A 13026-nucleotide genomic window follows, 5' to 3' on the forward strand; every position below is an offset into this window, starting at 1 on the left:
TCTAAAAGGCCTGCCCAAGCTTTTAAAAGCTTGGGGAATGTGCATCCATTTGGCTCTTTATTAGGGCACTGTTTCTGTGTTTTTAATTATAAACTTGTAGGATATTGATGATTGTAATGATTTTTGCCCATTACAGAGCACACATATCTTTGCAGTAGAAAAACATCTCATATATAGCCCCTCCAAAAAAGAAAACAACAACAACAAAAACCACATTTATTACATTCATTATATATTTGAGACTTGGTTTATTATTGTGAATTTTATACTTTGATAACTGTCATATGGTAATGGTATAAGAGACCATTTTTTTTTTTTGATTATGAAAAAAAGCAAGTACTTGATTTTTAGGTTTCTGTGGCATATGCCGATGTTTCTAGGACTATCAAGAATTCCTTTCATCTGATTTTCACGGATTTTGACCACAGTGATTATGGTTATCGCACATGTTACACACACACACACACACACACACATTTTGCATTGTATATACAGATGTCAGGTGGAATGCCTTCTTGTCAGCAATAGCAATCTTGATATCACTGGTTATTGGTGATGAGTTCTGCTTCCTCACCTGTTGAAGTGTGAACATTAGAGAAGCACACTGAGGCAAGCATATAAACCCAGGTATATTTAAGAAGGAGTGACTTAGACTTCTCTTGGAAGGGAAAAGAAGCCAGGCGTTCTGCCCTTTTTATATGTCCTAGGATTCCTTTCTTCTGCTCTCTTCCGCTTATCTCTCTCCTTCCCGTGTAGGTGACTACCTCCGGGAATGCTTGGTGGGATGGCCAAAAGGTGGGAAACAGGTGTGCTGAAAGGGGAAGGCTCAGAAGGCTCCTAGGGGAAGGCTCCTAGATCCAACCTGACTCGATTTACCTATCTGTACTGACTGCCTAATTCTGGCTTCAACCACTTTTAAAAATTACCACTTAGAATAGAAACCACTCCACAAATGACTGAGCCTTCAGCTACAAATCCAGCTGTCTAGTTTGAAAGCAAATCTTCCAAAAAAAAAAAAAAAGGATTTCCTAAATACATTGCACACCATCACATTGTTAACTCACAAACAGGGGTCCAGCTAGAAAACCCATGTGTATACTTATCATTTAAATTCGTAAAACTTCATGCATTCTGTCCCCCCCCCCAAAAAAAAAAAAAAAAAAAAAAAAAACAGGCAAAAGTGTTACAACAGTTTTCATTGTGAAAACGGAATGATCCCTCTGATGAACCTTTTTTTTCAGTTCTGGGGAAATAGTATATTTGAATTATTCTGACATCAGATGCAGCAAGCACACTAGATGTTCTTGGTATGAAAGGGCCCTCTTGGATGGGATACCATGCACATTGTGTCCTGGATAAAACCTATGATGTAGGCAGCCTAGGGACTTGGCGCCTTCTTGGTAATTCAAAAAACCCGCCCTGCAAAGTGATTGGGTAGCTTTTCTCTTTGTTCTCGTTCTTATTTTTAATAATTCTTTTCTAACAATAATGCATGACACTTCTCTATAGGAATTGGGGTACCAGGAACCGAGTTTTCCCTCCTACTTTTAGTGTTTGAATCATAAAATATAATTAAACACAATGCACTGTTGCAGAGTCAAAAACGAGCACTTTCCTCTAGTGTTGGGATCTATTAATTGTAGCTCCAGAAATACAGTAAAATGAAAAATGAAGCCTAAACATTTAGGCTTAACGTATTCCAGCACTTTTAAAAGAATTAGTGGGTGGCTCTGAAAAGAGCCTTTGATTTCGGAGAATAAGAAGTACTGCAAAAATTCTAGGCTTCTCACTTTCCCTTGGCCTTATGGTGGCTCTCGGTCTTCTTGGGCAGCAACACCGCCTGGATGTTGGGCAGGACGCCGCCCTGAGCGATGGTCACACGGCCCAACAGCTTGTTGAGCTCCTCATCGTTGCGGATGGCCAGCTGCAGGTGACGAGGGATGATGCGCGTCTTCTTGTTGTCGCGGGCCGCGTTGCCCGCCAGCTCCAGGATCTCGGCCGTCAGGTACTCGAGCACAGCGGCCAGGTAGACCGGCGCACCGGCGCCCACCCGCTCCGAGTAGTTGCCTTTTCGTAGCAGCCGATGCACACGACCCACTGGAAACTGAAGACCGGCTCGGGAAGAGCGAGTCTTGGCCTTGGCCCGCGCCTTGCCGCCCTGTTTTCCGCGTCCAGACATTCTGGTTCGGGACACAACCAACAAACAATCTGAGGAAAAGCAAAAATGAAATGGTGTAAGTGAAGCTACAAGAAGCCACTTATAGTGGTAGGTAGAATTGGAAATGGCGAATTTGGATTGGTTAAAATTTTCATTTGCTATTCACCCAATAAGAAAGGAACTATGATGCAATCAAATTTGCATATGTTCCGTCATCACTAGATTTTCAAATCACATCTAAAAGTTTTTCAATCCCTTATTTGCATACAAGCCCTATAAAAGAAGAGGCCCCAAACAGACTCCATCTCTGTGTTTCTTTTTCCTTTCTTGTTGCGTGTAATTCCCAGCGAAATGCCTGAGCCTGCAAAGTCCGCTCCTGCTCCGAAGAAGGGCTCCAAGAAGGCGGTGACCAAGGCGCAGAAGAAGGACGGCAAGAAGCGCAAGCGCAGCCGCAAGGAGAGCTACTCGGTGTACGTGTACAAGGTGCTCAAGCAGGTGCACCCCGACACCGGCATCTCGTCCAAGGCCATGGGCATCATGAACTCGTTCGTGAACGACATCTTCGAGCGCATCGCGGGCGAGGCCTCGCGCCTGGCGCACTACAACAAGCGCTCGACCATCACGTCCCGGGAGATCCAGACGGCCGTGCGCCTGCTGCTGCCCGGGGAGCTGGCCAAGCACGCCGTGTCGGAGGGCACCAAGGCGGTCACTAAGTACACCAGCTCCAAGTGAGCAGTTTGTACTTCCAACAAACCAAAGGCTCTTTTCAGAGCCACATGTCTTCACAGGAAGAGTTGTAGATGTATTTGCACTCCGATACATGCTGTGAAATGAGATGGTTTCAGATTGGAGAACAACTCTGATCCAGTTTGACCCAGACTTGTCAATCTTTGCAAGTTACTTTGTCCAGGAATTGCCAGGAAATTATGCAAATGCAACTGAAACACATTAACAACCTTTTCATTAAATTTCAAGAATCCACATGATAGCCAAGAAATGTTACCAAAAGTTAACCCTTTGGATACCAGAGTAGAAAAAGACCCTTTGGGGTGATGGTCGAGCGCTTGTTGTAGTTCATGATGCCCATGGCCTTAGACGAGATGCCGGTGTCTGGGAGCACCTGCTTGAGCACCTTGTACACGTAGGAGTAGCTTGTGCTTCTTGCCGTCCCTCTTCTGCGCCTTGGTCACCGCCTTTTTAGAACCCTTTTTTGGGGCAGGAGCGGACTTTGCTGGCTCAGGCATGGCAAAAGATATATATATATATATATATATATATAAATGAGTCTCATGCGATGCATGAGTATGGACTGTTCTATGCCAATACGTCTGTACAGTTTATGCTTTGATTGGATAATTTTCAGGAGTACTTTGGTCCTATGCAAATTAAGGGATTGTATATCATCTTTCCAATTGGTCTAAATCGTACACATTAATTTAACCAATCACCGAGCGGAGCTTACAATCCGGTTTACATGTATAAGAGATTCTCAGTAGCCCCAGAACTTAAAGAAGGTTTTTCTTTTTTGGTGAAGCAGCATCTTGAGTAGCTTTAACATGTCCGGACGTGGCAAACAGGGCGGCAAGGCGCGGGCCAAGGCCAAGACTCGCTCTTCCCGAGCAGGTCTTCAGTTCCCCGTGGGTCGTGTGCATCGACTTCTACGCAAAGGCAACTACTCTGAGCGAGTTGGGGCCGGCGCTCCTGTCTACCTGGCCGCTGTACTGGAGTATCTGACCGCCGAGATCTTGGAGCTGGCTGGCAACGCTGCCCGCGACAACAAGAAGACGCGTATCATCCCTCGCCACCTGCAGCTGGCCATCCGCAACGACGAGGAGCTCAACAAGCTGCTGGGCCGTGTGACCATCGCTCAGGGCGGCGTCCTGCCCAACATTCAGGCGGTGCTGCTGCCCAAGAAGACCGAGAGCCACCATAAGGCTAAGGGCAAGTAAATGGAAAGCTGGAATTTTTGATGTCCAGTCATGCATAACCAAAGGCTCTTTTAAGAGCCACTTACATAATCATTCAAAGGGCTTCCACTTACCTGAAAAACGTTATCGTGAATGTGTCTGTCAAAGTAATCACTTTGAGCATGGTACGCGTGGGTATCTGAGAAGTGTAAATTTAAGACTGCTACATGTTTGCATGTTAGGCAATTCGATCTTAGCGGAAATTCAAGTGGCAACCTTAGTGGTTAGACTTGCATTTGGAAGTTTATTTCGTGACAGCAATAAAGCCACAGGTTAAATGCTGCTTTGTTGTAATAGCATCCCATGCTTTCCTTCTGTGACTTAAAATGTTGCCTAAGGCTGTTCAATCAAATTGGTAATAGCAGGATTATTTTCCATAGTAGTTCCCGTGGGTGGTATTAAAGTAGTAAACATACGGTAGTGTTAATGGTGTTTTGAGAATTTCATACTAAAAGATCATGATGCATTTTAGAAACCTGGAAGTTTAAATCAACATTAGGATTTTTATGTAAATATAATTTTTGCAGGAGAATGAGAATTGCCTGATCACATTTTAGTGTGCCCTTTTCAAAAGTTGATAAAATGGATTTCTGGCGCCAAATTTAAAATTGAAGAATTTTGTTCAGCAAGCAACATGTCATCTCAATGCAGAGAGCAGAGAAAGCATCTGAAAGGCTCTCAGGATAGTACAGGCGAGCAAGAGTTGAAAACAATTAGGGAGAGTCAGGAAGATGTTAATATATGGTTAAACCCTTAGAGTGTTCATGTGATCAGGAAGTGGATGTCGCCACCAATACCTTTGCTGCTAGCTGCAAGGTAACGACTGCGTGGCCCAATCAGAAGGTGCCTCTCTTTATATATACACAGGTAGCAAGTCGTAAGCATTCAGTTTTCCATTAAGTACAGTTTCTTTTCGATTGTAATGGCCCGTACAAAGCAAACGGCCCGTAAGTCTACCGGCGGCAAGGCCCCACGCAAGCAGCTGGCCACCAAGGCCGCTCGCAAGAGCGCCCCGGCCACCGGCGGCGTCAAGAAGCCTCACCGCTACCGGCCCGGCACCGTGGCGCTGCGCGAGATCCGCCGCTACCAGAAGTCCACCGAGCTGCTGATCCGCAAGCTGCCCTTCCAGCGCCTGGTGCGCGAGATCGCGCAGGACTTCAAGACCGACCTGCGCTTCCAGAGCTCGGCCGTCATGGCGCTGCAGGAGGCCAGCGAGGCCTACCTGGTGGGGCTGTTCGAGGACACCAACCTGTGCGCCATCCACGCCAAGCGCGTCACCATCATGCCCAAGGACATCCAGCTGGCCCGCCGCATCCGCGGGGAGAGGGCGTAAACTCTTAGAAACAGTACTAAGCTGAACCCAAAGGCTCTTTTCAGAGCCACCCACCTTTTCCGTTGAAGAGCTGTTTATCGCTGTTGAAGTTCATCTGGAATCGTCCCCGTGTCTATTTGTAATCCATGGTAATTAGTTAAATGAATCTCCCTTATTGTGTTTTTTTCTAAGTTTTTATTAAGTTATCCTCATGTTTTCTTTATGCGACTGTTAGGATATTATTTTAAGATTGTGTATGTGAACACAACCCAAACTTAAAAGAGGATTGGCCTGCAACAGGGTAGTGCGTAGAATGTCTTTAAGCTGATTGGTTCCCATGTCACTCGCAGCTTCTCAGGTTAAAGAGTTTTAGCTCTTTCCAGAAATGTGCTTGTTGAAATTCAGGGAGGGAAACTGAATGACTATTCCCCCTAAGGAATCTTTAATTTTATATTACCATTCACTGAGATCAGTTTGGGTTTTATAATTTATATGTGTTTACTTTTTTTGCGTTCCATTGTCAGTGCTAGGAGTTCAATGCAGGATCTTGGTCATTCTATGCCAGCCTAATACTGATCCAGGACCCCAGTCGTATATTCTATTTGTCAATTTTTGAAAATCATAGGCCTATGCTTTTGTCAAAACATCCCTTCATATTATCAGGTTGAAGAGAACATCTTTGCTTAAAATATAAGATTTGTGTTTGCAGTTTCAGTTTGATGATATCTTCTTGGCATTTCATAAATTCAATTGCTTGATTTTTATTCAGATTTATCCAGGAAATCTTACAATTTAGAGGCAGTAACAGGATGTTTTGGGGTTTCTCCACAAGAACAACAGTAGCAGATGTTTGGAACAACAGTTCATTAGAACAGTCTCTCTCTCTCTCTCTCTCTCTCTCTCTCTCTCTCTCTCTCTCTCTCTCAACAAGCATCATAGTGGTTTTTCAGGGAAGATTAATTTTGGGAGTTCAAATGTTCAGTTCTTTAAGGAAATGGAATAGTCAGTAATCTTCCTGAAATAATTGAAACCATAGTTTATTTCAGGGCGATTCAGTGGAAATTATAAACAGGAACTCTTTCATGAATTAAAAAATAATTCTTTGAACTGGCTGTGCTTGGGGAAATCAGTAAAATGTTTATGACCCTCTGCAGATTAGGTCTGTTATGTTTTAGATGTGGAAGAGGGACTTTGAAAAGGTATTCAGGAATAAGATGAAGGAATGTGTCAGCATTCACACACCCACACCCACACCCACACAAGTTTAAAAACATTCTTTATAGTCAAGTACTACATTTACAACTTATGCAAATGTTGAGGGAAGGTGGTACCACTTAGCTTCTTCATATTGAGTATAGGACTGTCTTCAGAATGTGTTTTAATTTTATTTCATTCACTTCTTATAAGATATGCCCCCCTCACACACATTATGTTTATTTCGATGCATGTACACTCTGTATTTCATTATGACTGTGAAGTAGAAAAATGCTGGGTGCAGCTGGGCATGGTGGTGCTAGCATGAAATCCCAGGGGCTGGGAACACTGAGGCAGGAGGTTTGCAATTTCAAGCCAACCTCCACAACTGTGGGGTGTGAAGCAACTCAGTGGGTCCCTATCTCTAAGTAAAACACTGGGATGTGGTTCAGTGGTTCAGTGCCCCTGAGTTCATCTGGAAAAAAAAAAGAAAAAAAAAATACACACACACACACACACACACACAAAGCGCTGGGTACAAAGTCCAAAGAAGCTGAGGGTTTCATCTTGTCCTTTTCTTGATCCCATCTAAAGCAACAAATGTGTGAATACATCATGTAGCACACCTAACTTGGACTAGGAAAAAAATAAATGTCAAAAAAAAAAAATTCAAAATAATCTAAATGTTTGAGATGAGAAAGCAGTTTAGTATAAGTCACTTTACTTTGAGCATTTATTCACATACTACGGAGCTTATGTTTTTCCAATGTAAAGGGATTTAACTCATGACAGTTGATTTTCTGCTGCATCACCTAGGAAGAGTTTTTTCTTCAGTTAGCAGGAATTGTCCAATGGAGTGCCTTTCTTACCTTCCTTAAATTCATCTGTAAGTTTTGTGTGGACACTGCAGAAGGCTAGTCCTGCAGTCCTGTCCTTTTTCCTTATCATTGTTGACTTTTGGGTACACGGCAGTCCCCCCAAATTACCAACTCTATCTAAGTAACATTATAATTCGCATCCCTAAAAGACCTACTAACAATGCCTTTTTTTTTAACTAGTTTGCACTTCAGTTTCTCACTTCTTCCCCTTCCTTTGTCACCATGTGAAGCCTATTAGCACGTTTGAAGGATTCTTCATAAATTCATCTTTTATCTTCCTCCTCATGGTTGTGGTTCCGGCTCTCTTATTTTGCAGCTGCATTGGCTATTTTCAAAGTATCTTTGTTGGTTATGAACTGCCATCTTTATGGACTTTAATTCATTTTGTTTATTGCAATGAAAACAAAACACTTCAAATTTTTATGCCCCATTTTCCTGTAGTTTTAGGATTTAAGAATTTCTCTTTTATGAGGCATTCAAAGTCTTTTATCATGGCATTGAATCACCATTCTGCACTGTAATTTACAACTGTCATGGAATGTATAAAAACACTGATGTGTATTTGAGTGTCGATTTTACTCTTATGAGTTACATGATATTGATCATAACCTCTAATGTTTCACTGTATCTTTTTTTTTCCATTTTTCCCCCTTTTTCTCTCCCCAGCTTAAATTATATTTTAAACTAATCTAAGAATGTACTTTGACATTTTTATATATGTTATTTTCCATCCCTTGGGATTTAATCTTTCCAGTTTAAATTCCTGTACTGATCACTTTAATGGCCATTATAATCTATTTCATATTATGTGTATACTTGTTCATTTTAATTTCCTCCTAGGAGATTGTAAACATCCAAAGTATGGATTTGGTTTTATCCATCTATCATACAATTATTGATAGGAAAGGGTTTTCCATATACAGAGTCTGGAGCCACGAGTGTCGTGAACCTCCTTCTGTTGCTTCTTCTGCCATCATGATTATTTCCCAAATGCTTGTTCCTGCACCAGTTAGTCTGGGCAGTACTGCTGACATAGGAGAACTTGATTCTTGCTATTTCTTTTGCATTGAATAAAAGCCTCACCCGTTGGGGCCTTAACATCATTGAAGATAAATAGCAATTATGAACGAAGTAGTTATTCCAGTTTCTATCTAACATTAAACTCTGAAATAGCCCATACTGTCTGTTTTCCTAAGGGTTTTAATCCAATATTAATCCAGATATATAATTCTTGTTCAATAACCATATAACTATTTAACGTAAAATAAAGAAATGTGACTCTATGAGGCTCTTTATTCCCTTCACATTTTGAAGAAATAAAATAATTCTGGTAATGAATGGATACCTTTGTACCAAATAGAAGAGAGAAAACCCAGCATTTATTACTGAGTAAACATTAACAGATTTACATAGATGTAAGGAAGGACAAAAGAACTATACACTTGGGACAAAATCACATATACCTTATATTGCACAGTAGAATAACAACTTCTCATATCCTCAATAGCTGAGGGTGCAGCTTTAGATAATCTCCTTTAGATGTTGAGAAAATTCTGAACAAGTGTTAGAGGTGCATGTCATCACATCCAGAGGTTATTTGGCCTATGACTTGGGAGATATGCCTGTATTGTAAATTGCAAACTGTCAGGGTCTCTGGCTCAGTGATCCCTTTAGGTCATGCAGAACATAGATTGAACATGGGGAATAAAAAGAAAGTTAGCAAGAATTATTTATTGCCTGGATTTACATAGCAAGGTGTCTATCCCATATTTAGAGTAACAAGGAATTCAAAGGCTGAAATCTTATTCATTTTTAGTAAGAGATTAACTATTCTTAAGCTATATCGAAATCTCTCATGGAGTTTATGCCAATTTCCACAAGATCAAAAATGTGCCTAGTGTAGGTTGTTCCTCAGCTGTAGAGCACTTGGGTAGCATGTGTGAGGCCCTGGATCAATTCTCAGCACCACATATAAATAAATGTAAAAAATAAAGGTCCATTAACATCTAAAAAAAAAAAGTAAAAAAAAAAAAAATCTGCCTAAAATTGTTATGTCTACCCCTGAGCAGATCTATCCATATATAAATGTCTTTAAATGAGCGTATCCTTTACTTTGGGGCAAGCAGTTGTGATCAGATCTGCCTGGACAGATTTGGTGCTCTCTTGTTGCTTGTCTTAAATAATTAATGTGGTTGGGGAAAGTCCTTCTGCCACTCACAGAACTTGCACTTCTTTTCTTTCAACAATCTCCACCTTTAAATTTATTCCCATACTCCTGTCTGAGCATCCCAACTGTAATCCCAGCTACTTGGGTGGCTGAGACAAGATCGCAAATTCCAGGCCTGTGTGGGCAATTTAGTCAAACTCTGTCTCAAAATTTTTTTTTTTTTTTTGTGGATTAGGATTTGCCTAGAAAACATGTGCCAAGCCTTGGGCTCAATCCCCAGTGCATCCCCTATCCTTAAAAGGAAAAAAATGGAAACCAGCTTTAATTCCTACAACATTTTTTCTTCATTTCAATTGTAAAGAAATACTTAAGCTATTTTTACACGAAAACTTTCTAAGATTGGAGGAAAGGAAAATAATATTTTTTCTTTCATTAATGAAGTTGTCATTGCCATTTCCACTTATATATTTCCATCGGATTATTCTAATTTGTAATTTGTATTCAATCATTCATAGAATTTAGTGCTCTTTTCTGAACATTTACGAAGCCCAGGTCCTTTCATTTCACTCTTTGAGGAGCCTCTAGATGAGGAATTCTTAACTCATTGTTGTGTCATGGATTTATATTCATGCCGGATGAGCCTTTTGGGTCCCTTCCTGGAATGTTATATAAAGTTTCAGAGGATTATACATGGAATTACAAAGGAAGTGATCACCAAGGTAGTGCAATTTTAACATATTTAAACCTAATCAGCCCATATGTTCAAGTTTTACTAGTGCGGGTGTAATGGGTTCAAATGCTATTTTAGGATATGGACAGCTGGAATGTGATGTGATTAGTAGCACATATCCTGTCAATTCTATTGTTCTCAGGTGAAGAAAATGCTAAAGTGTAACTGGAGGATAGTAAAAATAAACATGGAATTATTTTTCTCTATTTTCCACTCCTGATCCTGTAATTCAGTAGCCATCACATAGTTTTATTTTTCCAGTAGGCCTGCATGCTAAAGAGCCCTGCTTAGGTTTCTAGACTCCATAAGTCAGTAAAAATCATTTAAGAAGGTTAAACAATAAAGAAGTGAATTGATTCAATTTGTATTTAAAGCATCTCATAAGGAATAACAGCGTGTATTATTTCATATTGTTGGGCAAGTGTCAAGGTTTGTAGAAAATATGTGAGTGTATACACACACATTTAAATTGCACTTCTCGGTTCTAGGTTGCCTCAGGGTCTCCGGGCCGGTTCCTGTGAGCCAGAGACAAATATGCAGAAGGGCGGGTACCGACTGGAGTTCCCGCCCCTGCTCTTGTGGTTTTCAAACAGGTCCGCTAGGTTATTATAAAAGCCTTCTGGCGGCTAGAGGAGCTTATTGTGCTGAGAACCCAATTCTCCTTTCAGCATGTCTGGCCGTGGCAAGGGCGGAAAGGGCCTGGGCAAAGGCGGCGCCAAGCGCCACCGCAAGGTGCTGCGCGACAACATCCAGGGCATCACCAAGCCCGCCATCCGCCGCCTGGCCCGCCGTGGCGGCGTCAAGCGCATCTCCGGGCTCATCTACGAGGAGACCCGCGGCGTGCTCAAGGTGTTCCTGGAGAACGTGATCCGCGACGCCGTCACCTACACGGAGCACGCCAAGCGCAAGACGGTCACGGCCATGGACGTGGTCTACGCGCTCAAGCGCCAGGGCCGCACCCTCTACGGCTTCGGCGGCTGAGCCGTGGTATTGTCCTTGCAGTCGCTTTCCTTTCTCTACAAAGGCCCTTTTCAGGGCCACCCATCCTTTCACTCGAAAGGGTTGCATTACATTATTATTGTAGCACATTCTGGTTATGCCAGCGGAAGGGTTTTGTACCGTGGTTACAGTGTTTCCAACAACTAGGTGTTTTTGGGTACAGACTGTCGGGAATAGTCTGCAATCATCAAGTATTTTCGGAGGGAACCTTTAAGAAATCTTGCACTACTACTATGTAGGTCGCAAGAGCTTTTTGGGGGGATCTTGTGTCACATTGTAGGAAGTGTATTGAGGCCCTGTTTCGTGCTACAGATAAATGAGATTGTATAAACTGGTATAATCTGGTTACTGTCGCCCCTTAGAACAGTAGCTCTTTTGTTGTTCTGGGGATTGAACCTGAGGATTTGTGACAAGCACTCTACCAACTCAGCTATATCCCCAGCCCCCAACAGTATTTCTTAATATATGAATCAAAAACTGCCGAAAAGAATGTGCTTAAGAATATATGTAGGGACATACACATTTCATGAGCTTTTATCTTTTTAGGGTCCCAAGGGCGTCCCAGAGCACCATGGATTTCCTGACAACAACCTGCCTTCTAGGATGTTAGGGCCTGAGATCTGGAGACTCAAAATTTAAGGATAGACAGATAAGGGGAGACATAATATTGGAGAACACCTTGAATAAGAGTGTTTATTTTGTCATCATTTCTTCTCTGAGTATGGAAGCTCTACATATTCTTGAGTAGTTAGATCAACTCTTTAATAGTGTTATATTTCAGAATGCATGATTATCCATTCTGAAAGAATTAAATTCTCAGAGACCTGAGAGACTGAGTCTCACAATATTATTTTTAGTCTTATTATGAAAGAAGACTTTAAAATGCATTTTATCATGAGGCCCATTGATTTTTCTTCTATTTATTATTTTAATAAATGTATTTAATAAGACATTAATATTTAGTAGTCTGTGATTAAGCATAATCATATGTTTACAGGAAACAGTCTCAATACCCTTTGATGTTTGGGAAACAGTCCTGAAAAGTGCTCTTAATGTGTCTTTGTTCAGGTTACTTGACCTCTCTGAGCCTTTTACCTATGTATGAATAAGAATACTATTTGTCTTATAGGCTTGATACTGAATAAAATTATTTGTGGAGCCTTTTGACCAGTGCATGGGTCATGATAAACATAATGTTTGGTTATCATTGTTATTCTATAACTGTTTTCATTTCTCATGACATTTGAGAGGCATGCAGAAAAAGAAGTTGGCATTTGAACCATAAAGATATGTACTGGTGTTTTTTATCTTTGTGGTCTGTAGTAATTTGCTAGCCACTGTTGTTCCTGAGTCCATAATTTAGGAGACCTTTTAGGTTGAGTTAAGCCCCTTTCTCTTTTGCCCTGTCGTCTGCCTTGAGATGATATAGCAGCAGATGGCCCTCGGCCAGATTTTAATGCCTAGCCTGTAGACCTGAGAGAAATAGCTTTCTGTTCATTATCAGTTACTCAGTCTCAGTTACTCTGTTTCACAGAGTAAGACAAATAAAGGCTCAGTAAATTCACTCACTTGTTTCTTCATCCATATCAGCCAGTTCATCAATTATTTCTTTTCTTCTGAA

The 13026-nt window shown here is 41.4% G+C and overlaps 5 protein-coding genes across 5 annotated transcripts; 4 read left to right on the plus strand and 1 right to left on the minus strand.

Annotated features, from left to right (window-relative positions):
- Nucleotides 1-1331: 1331 nt before the first annotated feature.
- LOC124097866 (histone H2A type 1-B) lies at nucleotides 1332-2221 on the minus strand. Its single transcript, XM_046452444.2, has one exon. The coding sequence runs from the start codon at nucleotides 2177-2179 to the stop codon at nucleotides 1787-1789; it is 393 nt and encodes a 130-aa protein (XP_046308400.1). The 5' UTR covers nucleotides 2180-2221; the 3' UTR covers nucleotides 1332-1786.
- Nucleotides 2222-2458: 237 nt separating this feature from the next.
- Nucleotides 2459-3142, plus strand: LOC124097878 (histone H2B type 1-C/E/F/G/I). Its single transcript, XM_046452456.2, has one exon. The coding sequence runs from the start codon at nucleotides 2510-2512 to the stop codon at nucleotides 2888-2890; it is 381 nt and encodes a 126-aa protein (XP_046308412.1). The 5' UTR covers nucleotides 2459-2509; the 3' UTR covers nucleotides 2891-3142.
- A 348-nt stretch (nucleotides 3143-3490) lies between these two features.
- Nucleotides 3491-4107, plus strand: LOC124097862 (histone H2A type 1-B). The gene has a single exon (XM_046452441.2). The coding sequence runs from the start codon at nucleotides 3715-3717 to the stop codon at nucleotides 4105-4107; it is 393 nt and encodes a 130-aa protein (XP_046308397.1). The 5' UTR covers nucleotides 3491-3714.
- A 940-nt stretch (nucleotides 4108-5047) lies between these two features.
- LOC124097859 (histone H3) lies at nucleotides 5048-8792 on the plus strand. The gene has a single exon (XM_046452438.1). The coding sequence runs from the start codon at nucleotides 5048-5050 to the stop codon at nucleotides 5456-5458; it is 411 nt and encodes a 136-aa protein (XP_046308394.1). The 3' UTR covers nucleotides 5459-8792.
- A 2242-nt stretch (nucleotides 8793-11034) lies between these two features.
- On the plus strand, nucleotides 11035-12599 carry LOC124097887 (histone H4). Its single transcript, XM_058582003.1, has one exon. It carries the CDS (start codon nucleotides 11076-11078, stop codon nucleotides 11385-11387), a length of 312 nt encoding a protein of 103 aa, XP_058437986.1. The 5' UTR covers nucleotides 11035-11075; the 3' UTR covers nucleotides 11388-12599.
- Nucleotides 12600-13026: the final 427 nt, after the last annotated feature.

This window comes from Marmota monax, unplaced genomic scaffold, assembly GCF_021218885.2.
Source record: "Marmota monax isolate L192 unplaced genomic scaffold, Marmota_monax_Labrador192_F-V1.1 WCK01_AAM20220418_F8-fsc00141, whole genome shotgun sequence".
NCBI classification, from domain to species: domain Eukaryota; kingdom Metazoa; phylum Chordata; class Mammalia; order Rodentia; family Sciuridae; genus Marmota; species Marmota monax.